Source organism: Narcine bancroftii, chromosome 1, assembly GCF_036971445.1.
Source record: "Narcine bancroftii isolate sNarBan1 chromosome 1, sNarBan1.hap1, whole genome shotgun sequence".
NCBI classification, from domain to species: domain Eukaryota; kingdom Metazoa; phylum Chordata; class Chondrichthyes; order Torpediniformes; family Narcinidae; genus Narcine; species Narcine bancroftii.
The window spans coordinates 394,416,546-394,437,652 of record NC_091469.1 but is presented as its reverse complement, the minus strand read 5'-3'; the positions used below and the strand labels follow the sequence as shown (position 1 = coordinate 394,437,652).

At 41.5% G+C, this 21,107-nt stretch overlaps 1 protein-coding gene across 7 annotated transcripts in view; it reads left to right on the top strand.

Moving 5' to 3' along the window:
• The window catches only part of ica1 (islet cell autoantigen 1), a 165,736-nt gene that overhangs the window by 47,676 nt on the left and 96,953 nt on the right, over positions 1-21,107 (top strand). For 6 of the 7 annotated variants that reach the window (XM_069913714.1, XM_069913717.1, XM_069913718.1 and 3 more), the window contains exons 3-5: positions 12,865-12,937; positions 13,985-14,108; positions 15,505-15,703. In XM_069913714.1, coding sequence (XP_069769815.1) covers positions 12,865-12,937; positions 13,985-14,108; positions 15,505-15,703 — 396 coding nt within the window. Of the gene's footprint in view, positions 1-6,424; positions 6,559-12,864; positions 12,938-13,984; positions 14,109-15,504; positions 15,704-21,107 lie in introns of all 7 variants that reach the window. The other variant, XM_069913719.1, reaches the window with a different exon arrangement.

Genomic DNA, 21,107 nt, shown 5'->3' with positions numbered 1-21,107 from the left:
TAGAGTTTGCATGTGACCTACACTTAAAAGAAAAAACCTGCCCCAGTTTATCTCCTAAAAACATATCTATATACAATACAAACAACATAATCTGTCACCTCCCCCCCCCCCCCCCCACCAATCAGATTTTGTTCTTGTTTGAGACAGGCATATCCTTGCGAACTTGAGGAATTCCTAGATTAAGGTGACCATGTATTTTGAGGGTCACAGTGAAGAAATATGATTAGCTTCCTGACTTGGGAATGGGAAATGTTTCCCTTTTTGAGATTACATTGGCACTTTGCCACCTGCCGGCACAATCCCAGGATGCCAGTTTTTATAGCTGAGAATCTGAACACCCTCTGGTACATAAGTCTGCATTTGGAAATAAAAAGGCAACCATGGGTGTGCAATGCTGTGCCAGAAAGCTGGTGCTCCCATGGCAATTAAGTAGTGATCTCATTGCTGATATGTCCTCAAACTCCTCAAATTAACTGGAGGGGTAAGTGAATCAATGTTGGTGCCCTACCCAAAGCCAACATTGCTATTATTGAGGATTTAGTTCACTGTCAGTTGGTTTGGGCTGGCATGCTGCTTCGACACCAGCGTCACTCAATACACTGAGTTCATTGTGGAAAGACATTACTAGTTAGACAGGAAAAGATTCGGTGACATGTTCAAAATCTCTTTGAAGTGCAGTATCCTACTTGGTGATCTCAGACCCATAACCAGAAGGAGTATATCAGGATGGCATTGAGTACTTTGTCAGTGCTCCAGGACTATGAATTACCCCAGCATAAATGATGGAAAGAACTGGGCACCTCACAAATGACCTGTACATCAATCACTTCCTGCCCCATCTCTAGACCCACAGAATAAGGAAGTGATTTTGCCAATCCAGTACAAAATACAAACTGTTAGGGAAACTCTGGGTCAAGCATCATCTGTGGAGGCAAAGAGATGGTCAGCATTTCAGGTCGAGACAATATCAACTTTGTCTTTGTGTTGCCAATCAAGTGGCTCGATGCTCCTTTTAGTGTTGTTGAAGTTTATTCATGATCCTCGCCTGTTAGTTATCCGAAGGCAAGTCACTCAACACATTGTTCAGCATTTGAATATTTGAGATTGGGAATTAGACTTGTTCTGGTTGGAATTGGTCAATGCCTGACACTTGTGGTATCTGACAATAAACTCTCATTCTCATGTACATGGGCACACATACAGGTACAATGAAATTCTTGCTGCAGCTACACTGGTAAGTAAAATGCATTGAAAAACCATGACAATAAATTGAATTATCACATCAGAAAAAATAATTATCTTTCTGTATGCATAGTTACAGATGTCACAATAATGCAGACAGATCTTTGGTCCTGGAGTAGTACTCTGATTAAGGTGGTACTGGGAGGTTCAAAACCCTAATAGCTGTTTAGTTTAATAAAAACTGTCCATGACCCTTGAGGTACCTTACCTCCGGTTTCTGTACCCTTTGAATAGAGGTAGCTGTGAGAAGAAGTTATGACCAGGGTGAATGGGATCCTTTATGATGTTGGCTGCCTTCCTAAGGGAGCACCACCCATATTGGCATTCAGTGGATGGGATGTCAGCGCTTGTGATGGACTTAGCTCGATTTGCCACTTCCTGCAGACTTCGGTGTTCCTGGGCACTTGTTTCAAAACAAGGCCATGATAAACCAGTTAGTATATTTTCCATAGTACTCCTGGAGTTGTTTGTTAGCATGTCCAGTGACATGCCAAATCTCCTTTCACTCTTTCATAGTTGCCTTAGTGTGCTGAATCCAGAGGATTCTACAGTTCCCTCAGTAATGTTTGGGACAAAGACTATTTTTTCCTTTATTTTCCCCTGTGCTCCACAGTTTTAAATTTGTAATCAAACAATTCACAAGTGATTAAAGTGCACATTCCAGATTTTATTAAAGGTTATTTGTATTACATTTTGTTTGACTATGTAGCGACTACAGCACTTTTTGTACAACGTCCCCTCATTTCAGGGCACCAAAATATTTGAGACATTTGGTTTCACAGATGTTTATGATTACTTGGGTATGTTTAATTGCTACATTAATTCAGGTATAAGAGAGCTAATCTTGCTTCTGATCACTTTTGGAGTCTTCAGTTGCCATTTTTAAACATGAGGACCAGAGTTGTGCCAATGGAAGTCGAGGAAGCCATTGAGGCCGAAAAGCCAGAGGAAGTCAGTAAGAGACACCACCCATGCCATAAATCACCAAAATCAACAGTTGGATCATTCTTAAGAAGAAAGAGCGTACTGATGAGCTCAGTAATCACAAAGGGCCTTGTAGGCCAAGGGAAACTTCCACTGCCTGTCCCATAGATCAGAAACACTCATCAGGAGGCTGGAGTGGATGTGTCAATGACTACTATCCATGGAAGACTTCATGAACAGAAATACAGAGGCTACAGTGCAAGATGCAAACCACCAGTGAGCCACAGAAACAGGATGGCTCGATTACAGTTTGCCAAGAAGTATTTAAGAGTTTGCAGAATTCTGGATAAAAGGTCTTGTGGATGGAGGAGACCAAGATTAGTCTGTATCAGAGTGATAGCAAGAGCAGTGTGGAGGCATACGTGAACTACCCAAGACCTAAGGCATTCCTCCTCATCTGTGAAACATAGTGGTGGGGATGTTATGGCCTGGGCATGTATGGCTGCCATGGTGCTGGCGCACTTTTCTTCATTGATGTAACTGCTGATGGCAGTAGCAAAATGAATTCTGAGGTGTATAGAAACATCTTATCCGTGCAACTTCGATCAAATGCCTCCAAACTCATTGACAGCACTTCATCCTACAGCAAGACAATGATCCCAAACATATTGCTGAAGCAACAAAAGCTAAAAACTGGAAAATTCTTGAATTCCCAAGTCACTCACCTGATCTAAATGAGCATGCCTTCCATATGCTTAAGAGAAAACATAAAGGGACAAGCCCCTAAAACAAGCAGGAGCTGAAGATGGCTGCAGTAGAGGCCTGGCAGAGTATCACCAGAGAAGATACTCAGCACCTGGTGATGTCTTTGAATCAAAAGACTTCAAGCAGTCATTGCCTGCAAGGGATATGCAATGAAGTATTAAACCTGACTACTTCAATATACGTACTATTGCTGTTTGCTATGTCCCACATATTATGTTTAAAAAGTGCTGTAATTTCTACATGGTCAAACCAAAATGTAGATAATAACCGTGAATAAAATCTGCAATGAGCATTTTAATCACATGCAAATTGTTTGATTACAAATTTAAAACTGTGGAACATGGGCAAATAAAGGAAATAAGTGTCTTTATCCCAAACATTATAGATTACCTCCATGTCAATGAATTCCACTGATTCATCACTCTTGAGGTAAAAATTTCCTCCTTTATTTTCTGTTCTAAAGAGATGTTTTTGTATTCTGAGGCTGTGTCCTTTTGTCCCAGACTCCCCCGCCATAGGAAACATCCTCTCTACATCCACTCCTCCTTGTCATTTCAGTCTTTGATAGGTTTCAGTGAGATCCCTCCTCATTTTAAACTCGAGTACAGTCTCAGAGCCATCAAATGCTCCTCAATGATAACAATCATTCCAGGGATCATTCTCATGAACTTCCTCTGGACCCTTGAGTTCCAACACATCATTTCCTAGAAAACCTCAAAATGCAGATTAAAAATAAAATTATTTTGAATTTTTCGTCATACATGCATTCAGATTCAAAATTCATATTCAGTATATTAATATATAATCATGTTACATGATAGCTTTTAAAACCAAAATTTAATCTACCCACCCCCTCCCCCAGATAAGAGATGAGTAATTCAAAAAAATAACTCAAAGAAAACTAGAAAGCGACATCTTAGAACTATCATCCAAACTAGAAGAATCTATTTTTTTTGACTTTACCAGGTCCATAAATACAAAAAAAGTTAAAATTACAGCATTATGTTGTCAGATTACATCATCTCTTATCTTTGTACTTGATTTTACAATATTGCATCTCATATTAATCATTATTATCTCTTGTCAATGGTAAAGGTCTCTTCCTTACCACCAGTGTTGGATGAAAGTCATCGTGTTGTCCTTGATAACCCTGTAGGGGGCCTCATAGGGTAATTGAAGGGGTGGCCAGAGCAATGGTTCTAAAGTCTGTGTGGGCGCCTTTGTGTGGGCCTGCACTTTTGAGAACTGGCAGTTTGTTCAGGTTTTGGCCCACTGGTTGACCTGCTTGCAGAGGCTGTGCCAGATAAACCTGCTAGCCACCATCTTCACAGTGGCTCGTATTGCCTGCAGCATGCACCAGGTTGTGTATGGTGTCGAAAACCTGGCACCCAATGCAGCTGGGGCGAGGGTTGCTGGTGGAGATGTCGTACAGTAGTGTCAGGTTAACTGGGCCGACGGGGACGTCTTCCACCCTAAGACTGGAGACGGCTGTCCTATATATGGGGATCTCCGGGTCCTGCTGCTGTGCTTTGGTGAAGGCCATGTAGTTGATCCTCTGAGACAGGACGTGTACTGACTCGATTGCGGGAAGTGAGAGAGCTTTGGCTACCACATTGCTTTACCCTGCAATGTTCTGTATGTTTGTGGTAAATTTGGACACATAGGACAAGTGTCTCTGCTATCAGGCAAACTACAGGTATGATACCTTATGGAAGGCTAAGGTCAATGGTTGGTGATCGGTGAAGACTTTAAATTGCTAACCTTCCAAAAAGTAACGGAAATCTCTTGTCTCCAGGTACAGCATCTACAGCTATGTCGAAGGTGTTGTATTTGAGCTCTGGGGGGTGGAGGTGTCTGCTGTAAAAGGCTCGGGGTTGCCACTGGTCTTCAATAAACTGTTCTAATATGCCTCCTGTTGTGCTGGAGGCATTGACTGTCAGAGCAGTAGGTCCCTCTGGGCTGGGATGTACCAGGATGGTGGCATTGGCCAGTGCATCTTTGGCATTCTGGAACGCCCTCGAAGACTCATCCCAGGTAATGTTCTTTGACTTGCCTGCCATGGGCGGCAAGATGTGGGCTGCTACCGGTATGAATCTGTGGTAAAAGTTTGTCATATCGGTAAATTCCTGTAGCCCCTTTATTGTATGTGGCATGGCGAAGTGCCAGACCACCTCGACCTTTAGGGGCATGTTAGTTTATTCTGTGCCCCAGGAAATCAATAGTGCCCAAGCCGATTTGGCACTTCATGGGGTTAATTGTAAAACTGAATTCCCTCAACTGGGTGCACAGTTGTCTCCAGTTGGTGGCGTGGTCTTTGTGGCTGCAACTGGTAATGAGGATATTGTCCAAATAGATGAATGCAAATGGGAGGTCCCGGCCCACTATATCCATCAGCCACTGGAAAGTTTCTGCTGCATTTTTTAGACCGAAGGGCATGCAAAGGAATTCGAACAGACCAAAGGGTTATAATTGGGGTCTTGGGGACATCCTGGGGGTGAACTGGGATTTGGTGGTATCCCCAGATGAGGTCCACCTTGGAAAACATCTATGCCCCATGCAGGTTGGGGGCCAAGTCTAGGATGTGGGACATGGGATATCTGTCGAGTGTAGTAGCCTCGTTGAGGTGGTAGTCACTATATGGCCTCCACCCCACCCCTCTGCTGTTTTTTGTCCTCATGTGGAAGAGGGAGGCCTGGGGTTGTCAGAGTGTCGCACAATCCCAAGCTCCTCCATTTTTTTGAACTCCTTCTTTACTAAGGTGAGTTTTTTGGGAGGGAGCAGGTGTGGCCTGACGTGGATTCCCTCAGTCAGAATTTGGTGTCTTACCCCATGCTTTGGTTCAGCTATGCTTTGGTTCAACTGTGGAGAACTGTGGCGCCACTATTGAGGGGAAATCCGCCAGGATGCGGGCAAATTTGTTATCTGAAAACATTTATAGAATCAAGGTGGTGGGGGCGGATAGTTTGGCTTTTGCCAGAGGTAAAGTTTGAAAAGTTCTGGTGGGCACTGTCCCTTGAGGTCTACAAGCATGCAGTGGGCACGAAGGAAGCCGCTCCTTAGGAGCAGTTGCACCACTGCCGTGAGAGTGAAGGTCTATGTAAAGCGGCTGTTGCTGAACTGAAAGGGGATGGTGCAGATGTCAAAAGTTTGAATGGAGAAGCTGTTAGCTGCCCTCCGTGTTGGGCCCTGCTTTGCTGTTGCAGGTGTCGAGGCCCGCGGGAGGCAGGGAACTTATCTCGGCAATGGTATTGACCAGGAACCGCCTGCCCAACGTAGAGGAGGTTATCATGTGGGCCAACCGCCGTAGCAATTAACGATGGTTGGCCATGGCTTTTCCCAGAAACCGAGAGGGTGGGTGGCATTGACAGGCCTCCACACCCCATCACTGATGATGGTAGCAGAATTGTCCTGGGGTATAAACTTGCTTCTCGTCTGTTTGTGGGGCTTGCTGATGTGGTCTACGATGGCGCTGATATTCTTTTTCATTCTCCAGGACATGTCTACCCTGCCACGACTCTCTCAGGGTCACTGAAGTCCTCATCCATGAGCAAAAGTCAGATATCTGCTGGTAGTTGCTCCAAAAAGATCTGCTTGAAGAGCAGGCAAGATTTGTGGCCCTTGATCAAAGTGAGCATCCTGCTTTTTAAGGCAGATGGGGCCTTACACCCCCCCCCCCCCCCGCCATTTGTCCATATGCAGCAATTGGGCAGCACGCTTGCACTGGGACTGCTTGAAAGTGCGGGTTAACAGCTCTTTGAGGGCCACACATTTACCTTGCTCCTGAGGCTGCTGTAGGAAGTCTATGACCCTTGCCGCCGTGTTCTGATCGAATGTGCTCATGACAGAAGTAGAGGCCATTGTCGGCAGTGTTGTGTCAAAGCTGGAATTGAGCCTCGGCCTGCTTGAATCACGTGTGTGGCTGCAACACGCAAAACATTGGGAACCTGAGTGAGACCACGTGGATGCTGGCTCTGCCTGGTCTTTCATCTTCGAGTCTAATTGCCGTTTGGACCTGTCACAATCACCAATGTAGCATTTGTGCTAAATGGACGTAGAGAAGAACGGCACGCACACCAAAGCCTTGAAATCGAGACTAGTTTATGGCACTGGCCGTTGCATTTAAATGGGCCCCAGGAGCTGATTTAAGGGTCCTGCGTCATCGGAGTGCTGGCTTGAGATTTGTTGGCATTCCTGCCACAGTTCCCTGTATTCCTGGCGTATGGGTGATCACCTGGGACAACGGGCGATGTCACCCCGAGGTCCGCATGGTTGCCACATTCATCGGCCATTTTGTGGGCCAGTCCATGTCTCCATGTGCAGGCTGCTACAGGATATCTTAATCTTACCCCAAATATAATCATTTCAATTATGTACAGCTTCATCTTCCATTTCTAAACCCATATAATTATCAAATCACTTTTGTAAGATATTACTAAAATTATTCTTACAAATTCTTTTAAAAAAATAATTCCAGTCTATGGCCACATGATGGCGACGTTACGGCATCTTGTTTTCTGCACCAACACCTCGCCTCTGCTTTGTTGTCCTTGACTGCACTGCATCTTTAAAATTTAATCTTGGCAAGAAAGTCAACCCACATTTCTGTGATGTAGATATCAAGTTCTTCATTAGTTAAAAGAAGTAATCCTTCTATATTTATTTCAACCTGCTTAATTAAACCATGATATTTTAGTGTGTACAATACTAATTTTATTTACCTTTCGGTTTTTAAAATTTAAACTGTCCTGCTAGGCTCGTCCAAAATTTTGCCTGTCTCTTAACCAGAGGAACTTTGTTTCTTTAAAAAAAAACTAACAGGTGCTGAGGTTAAAAATGATGGTGAGCTACAAGGTTGTGGGTGCAAAATATTCCCATAAATTTGTCCTGGTCCAACTACGTCAGTACTGTGGTAGAGAAAGCTCACAAATGCTTTTGCTTCCTCAGAAGCCGAAGGAAATTCAGCAATATTTTTCCAATTTTTATAGATCCACCAAAGAATGTAACTTCACAGCTAGGTACAAGGGCTGCTCGACCCAAATAGCAAGACATTTCTGAGTGGTGAATACAGCTTAGGCCTTCACACAAACCAACATGTCCCCCATCGACACTGTGTACACTTCTCACTGCCTTGGTAAAGCTGTTGGTGCATTAAAAAATTAATTTCACCCCATTTACTCATTTTCTCCTGCCTCCAATCAGGCAGAAGATTCACTGGTTTGAAAATTCGTACCATCTGATTCAATTAAATGTTCTTTTGCACTATTGTGAAGAGGGCTGGTTTGTGTTCTTCTGTGATCCCATTCCTCAAGTCCATAATCATTTCCTTAGTTTTGCTGATGTTGAGTGCAAAGTTGTTGTTGTGACACCTCTAATCTACTGATCTATCTCCCTCCTGCATGCTTCCTTATTGCTGTGTATGATTCTGTTGACACATATTGTGTCATTGACAAATTTGTAGATGGCATTTGTCTAGCCACACAGTTGTGAGTGTAAAGAGTAGAGTAGTGGGCTAAGCTCTCATCAATAGGTGACTTTAGACTGCAGCACCTGGGTAGCTTTCCTGGGACCCAGGTGCGATTAGTGGGGGGGAAAGGTGCGGGGGGGGGAATGGATCCATTAAATCGCCCCTGCGATGACGTGGTAAGTGACGCAGCATGCCCTAGGGAACTATCAGTAAGTCTCTTCCCTCCCCCCCCCCCCCCACCGGCTGTCAGACGCCCCCTGACCCCTCCTTCCCCTCCCCCCCACTCGGCCACCACAGCAGCGACCCTTCTCCTCTTTCTTCTCCCCCTCCCCCCCCCCCCCGGCGGCAGCGGATCCCTCTCTTCTTGCACCCCCCCCCCCCACCGCCGCAACCAAGCCCTCTCCTCTGCCTCCATGTCAGCAACCTCACTCCCTCCAATTGTGGCCCCACTCCTCTCTCCCGCTGATCAGGGCAGACACTTCATCTATGGATTCCCTGTGATGCCAGCATGCAAGCATTGATGTCACAGGAGTAACTGGGTTTGCCATTTTTGTTTTCAAGCCACTAGTGGATTAGATCTAGGTAAGCTTAACTGGATTCCCTGACTACCTCCGAGGTAGGGGAGGGACTAGGTTGATTTTGGAGCCTGCTGACTGGGTTGGATCCTTTCAAGCTATCTTGTGAGTGGGGCATTAACCAGGCAAATTGCCCGGTTAACCCCATTTTACAAGGCAGGTTAAAAGAACCTATTGAGAAGCACCAGTGTTGATCATCAGTGAAGAGGAGACGTTGTTACCAATTCACACTGATTGTTGTCTTCTGAGGATCCAGTTGCAGAGGGAGGTGCAGAGGCCCAAGTTTTGAAGCTTGCTGACCAGTACTGAGGGGGTGATGATGTTGAAAAATTGAGCTGTAATCGATGAAAAGCAGCCTGATGTTCATGTTGCTGTTGTCCAGGTGATCCAGGGCTGAGTGGAAAGCCAGTGAGATTGCATCTGCTATGGAATGGTTGTGGCAGTAGGCAAATTGCAGTGGGCCCAGAACTTGGGTCGAATTGATTCTGGCCATGACCAATCTCTCAAAAGCATTTAATTACAGTTAATTTGAGTGCTAAATTGCGATGGTCGCTGTGGCAGCTCACTTTGCTCTAGGGCACCAGTATGATTGATGGCCGTTTGAAGCAAGTGGGAGCCTCTGCCGCAGCAAGATTGAAAATGTCCCCGAACATTCCAGCTAGCTGGTTGGCACAGATTTTCAGTACCCTGACAGGTATGCCATCAGGGCCTGATGCTTTGAGGATTTACCTTCTTGAAATAGGTTCTGATGTTGGTCTAGGAAACAGTTATTGCAGGGCCACCAAGCTTTTGCAGGGATTCTCATTGATATCATTAAATTCTCCTTTTCAAAGTGAGCATAAAAGTTGTTCAGCTCGTCGGTGAGTGAAGCATCACAGCCATTTATGATGTTAGGCCTAGAAGGATGTAATAGCCTACAAGACCTTTCATAGGGGGCGGATAGCTGATTCTGTTTTTAGCTTCCCAAGGAATTGCCTCTTTCCTGTTAAGATAGCCTTCCATAGGTAGTACCTGATCTTCCTGTAGAGATCTGGATCACTGGTCTGAAACACCATAAACCTAGCCCTCATCAGGTTGTGAGTCTTTTAATTCATCCAAAAGTTTTGGGTGGGGTCATGGATTGTGTACATGAGCACACACTCATCCATACATGTCCTTATGAAGTCGGTGACAGGTGTGGCATATTCATTAAAGTTTGAAGATTAATCTTTGCATTTTGTTCAGTCCACCGATTCAAAGCAGTTCTGCAGGTGCGCCTCCCCGCCCCCCGGACAATACTTTCCCTGTATTTACCACTAGTTCTGTGGTCCTCCGTCTCTGCTTGTGTGCTGAGTAGAAGTATAGCCAGGTGATCAGACTTTCCAAAGTGCGGATGTGGGATGGATCAATAGACATTCTTAATGATATATTGGTAGTCAAGTATGTTGGCTCCTCTGGTTGCGCAGGTATTATGTTGGTGATAGTTTGTCAAGGACTTCTTCAGGCTGGCCTGGTTGAAGTTCCCAACAATGATTGGAAAGGCATCGAGATGTGCTGTTTGGTGGCTGCTGATCAGGGATAGCCTGATGTTAGCCTGGGGCGGAATGTACATAGCAATCAGGATGATGGCGGAGAATTCCCTTGGTAGATAGAATGGATAACTCCTGATTGCAGATATTCCAAGTTGGGAGAGCAGGACTGGCTTTAGATGTAGATGGAATAAAAGTACACAAAAGTTGAAGTGGGAATGGACCATCTGGGCCATCAGGCCTCCCCTGCCTTTAATATTATGGCTGATCCACCCAGGCCTCCTCTACTCCCCTGCTCTCTCAAAAACATTTCAACCTCTAATTTAAATGCTTTCAACTTTCTAACCTCCACGACTCTCCAGTCAATTCCAGAGATTCTCCACCCTCTGCAAGAAGAAATTTAAGCGTGCTTTTAGGTAAAGCATAGAATTCTGTGGACACAATAGTGTTAAAATGATCAAACCCATATCTTGAGAAAGTATGTCTCCTCATTCAAGATTCTTCCCTCACTGTGTGCGCTTAAATACCTCAAATCTCGTGCTTTAATAAGATTACCTGTCATTTATAAATTTCAAAGAATATAGACCTAACCAGTTTAGCCTCTCTTGATAGTGCAATCCTTCCTTGCTTTTTTTTAAATTAAAAAAATGGCTGAGCTTCTGCAACAGCAGTGCTGGTGCGGATTTGGGGAGAGGAGACACTGCTTCTCTGCAGGTTTCTACCGCCCAGTCCAACTACTGACAGCTCCATACAGGCTTTAAACAGCCTGTTAAAGAAGCCAACTATTTTAAAATCCTGCAACCACAGAATCTGGCCCCAAAATGGGCCTATGTTTGGCAGCAGCCTCGAGGGGTTACAGACTCCTTGGAAGTAGAGATCTGGTGCAGGACATCAGAAAACCGGGAGACCTTCCCTACTGAGCAGAAGCAGAGGAGTGACCACGGTGGCAAACCAGTGAGGGGCTCTGCGACTGAAAAGCACATAAGCTGAGGGCACAATTTGAGGCGAGGAATCCTATAGGCTTCTGTCAACTTGCAGTCAAAGGATTCACACTGGCTGGAGACTGGCTGAAGGGGTACCAGGGATTGGAACAGGGTGGTGGAGGGTGCCAAGGGTGGGAATGAGCCTCGGGTGCAGAAGACATCCTGACTGTGTTGGAGATTTGGATCTGGAGCTCGGGTTGACGATGGTTTGGGCTGAAGTCTGTGTGGCTGTAAGAGACTATGGGTGTGCTGGAGGAGAGTCCATGGACACTTAGTGACTCTGAAGGGACTCTTTTGCTTCACTTTATCTGACTGTAATGACCCTGGGCAATTTCCGCTGACAGTGAGTCTGTCTACTTTATGGCAGATTAAATGGTACTTTGTGTAATATTACATCTGTTTTATTACATGACAATGAAAGTGTCTTGAATCGTCTTAAAATTTCCCTCATTGTTTAAAACTCAGTATTTGATGTTTCCCTTCAATACTGAAGTTGGTTGAAAATTATTTCTATCTAAATCGGGATCCTCTCTCACTTAGAGATCATACACTCAGTCTGGTGACAGCACCATGCTTTGGTGCTTCTACTGAACAAGATTTAAAAACATTCAACTAAATCTAAAATCAATAACTTTGTTTCTCTTTTTGCAGATTCTACCTAACGTGCTAAATATTTCCAGACTTTTGTAGTTTCATTTCAGATTTGAAACATTTGTAGATTTTGGCTTTTAAATCTTGACAGGAGATTATGTCTGTTTCTACACTGTTAAATATTCTGGTTAATTATAGCCAATGGGTACAATTGTTGAATACTTTTGCTCCTATTTATCAGTGTGGTGATATGTGATTTTATATCTAGGCTGGATTTTTATTTCGTATCTATGCCAGTAGACTCCTGCATATATCCAGTTATCTCACTTAACAGAAACAATTGTTAAAATTTAATGAAATTTTCCTTGCAATCAAATTTAGATTGGGAATATAGTTGGCCTCCATTTTAGTTTTATGTCAGGAAGTAAATGTACCTTTTTATGTTCAATTCACTGAGATGATAGAATATCGTGCCTTTGTCTGTCATTCTTCTGCAAAACAGTGATGGTAACTTGATTCTGCCATTATGACACCTGCCAAAAGTTTGGAAACCATAGTCCAACACTGTAGTTAAGCCTATCACTTTTACTTTTGCAAAACCTGTTGATGCATCCCTCGGCAATATACATATGAGCTGGAGAAATTCAACAGGCCAAGTTGCATTGATATTTGTGTATTGTAAATCAGAACATTTGTGTAATGCACTTGAGCCCAGCATCTGCAGATTTTCTTGTTTAACACTGATGCTTCCCTCTGAGGATTTTTCCTCGGTGTGTGCAGTTACTTCAATATAGCCTTTTTATTCTGTTTAGGTATTCCATTCCATTCAAAGAACATGCATGGAACTTCTGAAGGTCATTGAACAGTACCAGAAACGGATTTGTTGTATGTATTTAATGCACAGTTATTTTAACAACATGCCTATTTGTGTAACTATTTGTCATTAGAATTAAATATTGCAAGGAAAAGTTAATAAACATTTGGAAACATTAAATAAAAGCAGTAAAGAACAAAAGATGCAAGATATTGCAGATGGTGGGGGGGGGGGGGAAATCTGATGCAGGATTCTTGTTAGAATGAAGGACTTTGACCTGCAATGTCATCAGTTCTTCTTGCCCTCTCTGATCGATCTGGTGTGTTCCTCAACCAGATTGATTTTATTTTTCTTTCAATGAATGGAACACATTTAGCCTTTGGAGTTCTGTCACTTGTAGGTTATGGCTGAGCTGCACATCAGCTCCTGCTTATACCTATTTTGTCTATTTCGAACTTTGACCAGAGTTGCTGCTTAATTTCTTATTACTTTTGGCTCTTTTCACTGGGTTGAGGCATAAAATGTGGGGTGTCAACTCTGTACAATTACTACCAGCAAGTCTCATTTTTATGGGTACATTGAAAAAGGAAGGCAGCTGGCAGCATTCCTAGTGTGTGGTGTTGAAGTTGGGAAGGATCAGATATGTGGCAGGGATAACTTAGATCAAATATAAGTTTAGAATAGTATATATTAACTAATTTCCTTCACAATTTTTCTGAATCAGTTATGTATGGGTTGTGAATTCTGTGATCACAGATACCTATCTATACTTTGGCTGAAAACTATGTGTAATAGATCTTGAGACTACACTCGGTGTACAGTTAAGTCTCACAAAAACTTGGATAAAGGAAGAGCAACATAAAGTAAAGCAAGGGTGGGAGGATTCAGTTAATTTGTTTCTTTTTTATTGAGTTGATCTTAATGTATTTTAAAAAATCTTACTAGCTTGTATTAACATTTTAATAATTTTTTTAAAAATAATAATTTAATAATTTTTAAATGCATTGAACATTTTTGAGACCTTTGAAAGCTGGTTTATACTGAGAGTGTGAGTCTCAAAGAATTTATTTCCAAGTTTTGAATGATGATAAGCTTTATCACTTGTCTTTCCTTCTCAGTTTTATCTCAGGAAGAAAATGAATTGGGAAGATTTCTCAGAACCCAGGGTTCCCAGGATAAAACCAGAGCAGGAAAGATAATGCAAGCAACTGGGAAATCGCTATGTTTCTCCTCTCAGCAAAGGTATTAGGATAATTTTCATATTTAAAGTAAGATAGTCTGGCATTAAGAGGATGGCGAGTGGTAAGGTTTCTAATTCAGTTGCAGGAAACAAAATTGACACAATAATTGTTTGTATTCATTGAATTCACAATATGGTTTCCAAATAGATTAAAATCTATTATTTTAACATTTGGTTCTTATTTCCACATGAACATTGATAGAACCATTTATTTCCAAAATATCTGTTGTGCAATGAATGTGATAAGGAATGGGAAGGTATAATGTTAGAAATGCACCTTTATCTGAAACTAATAATGGTAATGACACTGACTAATACTGTTCCTGGATTCCTAATAAGTTGATGATTGAGTCCATGAATTTCAAATAAATTGCTTTGATTGGAAAAGATTTTATTTGTACCAAATGTAAATCAAATACGTTGCTGGATTTTTTAAGGCAAGAATTATATTCCATAATCATTGCATGACATTATAGACCTTGAGTCAACATCTTGGGCTACAAGTGGCTCTGTTCTGGCTCATAAAAGCCTGACATCACTTAATGTCCTGAATAAATCCCACACACACAAATGCTTTGACAACTGGTTAATCCATGCTCATTGGATAAATTAACTTTCAGATTTGTGAAATGATTTTAAAATTTGTGAATAACTCTTAACATCTACCAAAAAATTATACCGGAGTTTAAAATGATTCAAATGTTTAATTAAAATAAATTACATATCCACTGAAATTGCAGCTGCTCCATTCTCAGCATCTTCCTCTCGCAGCACAGAATATAATGGTACACAAGCCATTTTGAAGTTCATGTGTTTGTGCATTGTTATTTGCATTATTTTTATTTGTTCCCATGAAATTATGGTTGGTACTGACATAATTATGAATACCATAGAATTGATAGTTTCTGAATATTGATGATTACTGTTTTTTAAAAATTTGATCAGTTTTATTTCTGTTTGCCCCTTTTGGTTGTATTTTTATAACAATTATCAGTAATTGATATCTTGGAATAAAAATGTACATTAGAATTTTCCTCCTTTCAATCTGTTCTGAATTTTTAAATCACCTGTATCTCTGATTTCAAATATGTACCTTTTTAACCCCACCCATGCTTTTTTTCTTTGCTTTCCATTGTACATTCCCATCGTACCTCACCATCTTTTGTATTTGTCCCATTCCGACAATGTAATTTCGATATCAAATAACTAGGTTCTAGCAAATGAGAACGTAAGGAGGAAGGATATGGATAGAGGTATACTAAAATGTTATTCCCAGAATATCTTAATTTCACATAACAGCAGCAGGTAAAGCACTGAGAATGGGAAGAGTTTTTGCTGCATCACTTAAGAGTGTGGAGGAGAAATAAAATTACGAATCAGATAATTTTTCTGACTCAGGCTGGCCCTCCGTAGTCCTTTATGTCGACTGTACCAGGAAGTGGAAACGTTTCGGTACCGTGCCATTTCTGACACCTGGCTGACTGTGAATCGAATGGAACAGTCTCGCACAGAATACCGGGGAGCATTACTGTGGATGAAAGATATTTCTCAGGAGTTGGACCCTGACATGTATAAGCATCTTGAAAAGTTTAGGAAGGTAAAAATTTATAATGCTACCTTTTTTAATCATCAGAAACAAATATTTGTAACAGTGTTGTATTATTAATCAAGATTGAGAAACAGATCCAAGTCTTCTATGCCTGACCTGCTGAGTATTTTTTTGTCATTTTCTGCTTTGGTTACAGAAATTAAAAGCACTGAGATATGTAGTCAGGTCTTTGTTTTCCCTCCAAGACTGAGCCTTTTTATTTTGGTGTTACATCATTCAACTATTTTCCCCAAACAGGCCCATAATCTTAACTGTATTCTGTGCAAAACCTTAATTTAAGGTTCATGCATTGTGTGGTGTTATTTCTATTGTCTTTAAAAATGTGGTAATCCATTGTATTGTAAATATGCTGTGCAGTAAATTTGGACAACAAATCTCTTCTGCAATGCACTGCTCACTACTGACAAATAATTTATAAATTGCAACACTGGAATAGATTGTCCATATAAATAGTGCTATTCACATTTGCCATTCCTCAACCTCCTCCTCTCCCTGCTGTCAAATTCTCTTATTTCTCTTCCATCAAGATCTGCTTAACCTGTTTATCGAATAGTTTCAAGGAGACAAGAGTGTTAGCAGAGAGTTCAGGTGGCCCCACTGTATCACCTCATCAACCACATTGTTTCGAGCCATGTAGTAATCAAAACAAGCAATCCAGTGGTTGGAAATTTCTCTGGCCCTCGGGGCAGACAGGTCAATTATCCAACACTCTGGCTTGAGCGCTGCATCCATTTTTGCTAATAAAATTGAAGTGCCAGTTGATGAAGTAGACAAAGGCGATGTGATCAAACAATAATCACTGCTTTTATTAGCAGAAACTCATGGTACAATAATGAAAGACAATAGATGCATATACAGTTATATCCAAGGGGAGTGTCCTTAGCAGTCGAGATAATGCACAGCCAATGTTAGTACAGCAAGGCTCGCCAGAGGGGAGACAGGCAGCTTGGCAGACATTCACCACAAAGAGAACACCTGTACATTTACAAATATCTGTCTGGTGCTTTCTAAAGGTCTCTAGAGAAAGAACATGGAGCACATTACCCTGTACAATCATTACAAATTGAATGTTTTTAGAATTGGTGTTAAAGAAATTGAAGCTCCAATATTTCTTGAACTAGATTTTCATGAATGCACTATATAAATGAATTTTCGATGAAATTAAATTTCATTCAATTTGGGTAAACCCAGTTCGTAGAACTGCAGTGTTGCAGCACCAGTCCATTTAGTCCATGTCCAATCCTGCTCTCCCGCAGCAACTCTAGTTTCATTCACCATCGGAATCAAATTCTGAATGGGATTTATTGTCTGAAATATGTCACAAAAGTTGTTGTTTTGCTGCAGTATTACAGGTACAAGTATTGCTATAAATTACATTTAAAATAAATACATTAGTGTAAATAGAAGAAAAAGTGAGGTAATGTCTGTGGTTCATTGTCAGTTCAAAAATCTGATGGCCCTGGGGAAGCTGTTTTTGTGCCACTGGGTGTCTGTCTTCTGGCTTCTAGACCTCTTAGACCTCTTTCCTGTTGTTAGCAGTGAGTAGAGGGCATAGTCTAGGTGGTGAGGACCCTTGAAGATAGAGGCTTTTTCTTAAGACGCTGCATCTTATAGATGTCCTCAATGGAGTGAAGACTGATGCCCATGATGGTGCTGGCCCAGTTCACCACTCTCTGTAGTCTTTTTCTGTCCTGTGCATTGGTATTTCCATACCAGACAGTTATGCAACCAGTCAGAATGCTCTCCACAGTATACCTGTAGAAATTTGTAAGAGTTCAGAGACATACCAAACTCCTCTCAAAGTATAGCTGCTGGCGAGCCTTCTTTGTGATTGCATCGACATGGAGGCCCCAGGACAGATCTCAGTGATGTTGCCACATTTCTGGAACCTTGCATTTTTTTTGTCCACGTATTTACCCAATTCCCTTTTCAGTGTTATAATGGGACCTCTGCTTGCAGTGTTTCCAGATTTCAACCATGTATGTGCAAAAAAGCTTTTCCTTGTATCACTCTTAATTTTCTTATTCTTTATTTTATGCCTGTGATATCTTGTTCCGCTACCAATCAGAACAACCTACCACTGTCCTGACCCCTTGTCATGTTATTCAGCTCTTTAAAGAGGAAACTGAGGGGGGATTTGAAAAATTAAATAATCACAGCTTTGCATGTGGCACACTTAGCATAGCAGTCCAGGTTCTAGAGCCAATTGTTACTGAAATATTTTGCTTGAGAAAAATTGTCATTGGCCCATTTCCTTTGGAGTTATGAAACCGTGCCTATAACAAGTCAATTAGATTAAAACAGTGGTTTTCAAACTTTTTCTTTCCACTCACGTACCACCTTAACTAATCCCTTACTAATCATAGAGCATAGGGATTACTTAAAGTGGTATGTGAATGGAAAGAAAAAGTTTGAAAACTACTGGGTTAGCAGGTCTATAATTTCCTTTCTGCTGCTTCCCTCCCTTTTGAAATAGCGGACTGACCTTTGCCATTTTCCATTCCTCTGGATACCATGCCAGAATATATTGATTCTTTGAAGATCATACTAATGCCTCCACAGTCTCCATAGCTACTTCTTTCAGAACCCGAACGTGCATTCCCTCTGGTCTGGGAGACTTGTCTAGCCTTGGCCCATTTAGCTTCCCAAGCGCCTTCTTTCTGGTGATTGGGACTGCACTTGCCTCTCTTCCCTGACACCCTTGAAAATTGGGTATACTGTTAATATCTTCCACAGTGAAGACTGATGCAAAATGCTCATTTGGTTCCTTTGCCATCTCCTTGTTTCTAATTAAAATTTCTCCAGCATTACTTTCTATTGGTCCTCTATCTATTCTCTCCTCTTTTTCACTCTTAATATAGTTAAGGTTTTGGCATATTTTTTAATGTTATTTGCAGGCTTGCTTTCCAAGTTCATCCTTTCCTTCATAACGACCTTCTTGATTGCCTTCTGTAAGCTTTTTAAAGCTTCCCAGTTTGATCTCTTGCCACTAATTTGGACGGCATATTCAGCATAGTGGTTAGCGCTGCGCTATTACAGCCCCAGTGACACGGTTTCAAATCCATTGGTGTCTGTAAGGAGTTTGCATGCCTCCCACTGTCTGCGTGGGTTTTCTCTGGATGCTCTGGCTTCCACCCATCTTTGAAAAACATACAGGACGATTGGGAAATTTGGATGGTAAGGGCTCATGGGCCAGAAGGGCCTGTTACTATGTTTAAATTTCAATCTAAATTTTTGCTTCTTTGAACACCCTTTTGCTTTCATTTTGGATTTGACTTGTCAGACACAGTTGTTAATTTTCCATTCAGATATTTCTTTTCCTGGAATATATCTGATCTGCATCGTCATTATTTCTTGCAGAAACTCCAGCCATCCTGCCTGCTTGTGTGCCTGTCCAATCAACTTTGGCCGGCTCATCTCTTGGACTGCATCTCTGTTATCTCCTTTATTCCGCTGTTATACTGACACCTCTGATTTTTGTTTCTCCCTCTTAAACTGCAGGGCGAATTCTATCATTATGATCTGCTTCCATGCTTTTATGGAACATAAAACAGTACAGCACAGGAATAGACTCTTTTAGTCCATGAAGTGTGTGCTGAACCTGATGCTCCAAAGTAAACAAAAACTCTGCTGTTTGTACATGATCCCTATTTTCCCCATCCCCTACCAATTTGTGTTTACCTAGATGCCTTTTGCTGTATCGGCTTCCACTACTGCTACTAGTGGGCCAATTGTGTTGTGTTTTTTAAAAATCTTGCCTCACCCATATTTTAAACTCCACCACCTCATCCACCCCCCCTCCCCCACCATTGCTGCCCACCACTACTTTTAAACACATTCTTGGGGAGAAAAAGATTTTTATCTTTATCAGTGCCTCAATTTTATAGATCTGTCGTGTCTCCCCCACCCCCCACCAAGTCTTCTAATGCTCCAAAGAAGGCAAGCCAGGTTTGTCCCTGTAGCCCATATTCTCTACTCCAGCCAACATTTTATTTTGTACCTTTTCCAAAGCCTTCACATCCTTCCTATAACAGGACACCCAGAATATAATCTAAACTCAATGTCTCTGTTACTTTTTAAAAAAAAAAGAATTGTGTACAATATTTGCTATTTTCTCAACCTGTTTCTCCTTTCAGTGCTTTATGAAAATTTGTTCCCAGGTCCCCATGCTCCTGCACCCCTTTTAGAAATATCTGATATTTTAAATTGATTCTCCTCATTGAATCCCACATGTACTTTCCACCAATCCAGGAAGCAGCCTCTCAGCACAACCCTCTGCTATCTTTTCATTTAATTATCTTTTCTATCTATGCTCCTTTCACGTTATGGGCTTAAACTTTATTGACAAGCTTGTTTGTAGCATTTTTCAAAACCTTTCTGGAATTTGGTGTACACAGGAGCAACTATGTTGCTCCTTATCAATTTTCTGTCACCTCATTATCAGCAGTTAACAAATCAAGATCTAACGATGTTTTACTGTTCTAGCAACTCATCTGCCTAATTACTGTATGATAGGTCTGAAATGACTGGAGTTTGCTTTTGTAAGAAGTCAAATAAATAGAATTTGTGAATTTATGCTGGCTTGCTTTAACTAATCCATTTTTCTCCAATGGCCATTCATTCTGTCCTTGATCAATGTTTTCAAAAGCTTTCTTCTAACTGACTGGTCTTCAGCTGAAGAGCTTATCCTCGCTCCATTTTAAGAATGGAGCAACATGTACCAATCACTCTCCAGTCTTCTGGCATCAATATATCCAGAGAGCTTTGGAATACTGTATTATGATTAGTGCTCGTGCATTTTCTTTCTCTCTTGTACATCACTCAAAGTCATCTGTTGAATCCTTTTTGTTCCTGGTAACTTGTGTATGTTAGGAAATTGTTCCTTTTTCTGATGCCTTTTATGCTGTCATTTTTTTAAAAAGTGTCCTGTATTTTGCCACCTCCTTCATAATTTTTTTGAAAGCGCTCTTTTCCCTGGTGAAGTCAGATGCAAAGTACAAATTTGGCATCCATGTGTAAGTTTCTCCTTTTGTCTGTTATGGACCCTCCTTGTTACTGTTCCTATTTGTTTCTATCGATCACATTTTTGGGGTCCCATGATTGTTGGCAACCATTGACTGCCTTTTTTCATTCATATCTGGAAAATGTTTACCTTGTAGGTATTTTTAACATTACATAATTATCATATTACTTAAACTTTAACAGACGATGGTTACTCTGGCCATTAAGTCCTCATCATAGCTCTGGCATTTACATTTTCTGATCTAATTTCAGAAGTTTCCTTTAAAGACTGGATGACTGAGATTACAACCAACATGAAATTGTATGTAAAATGTATGACTTTAACTATGATTATAATTAGCTTAAATAATGGATCTTGTTTCCCTTTTAT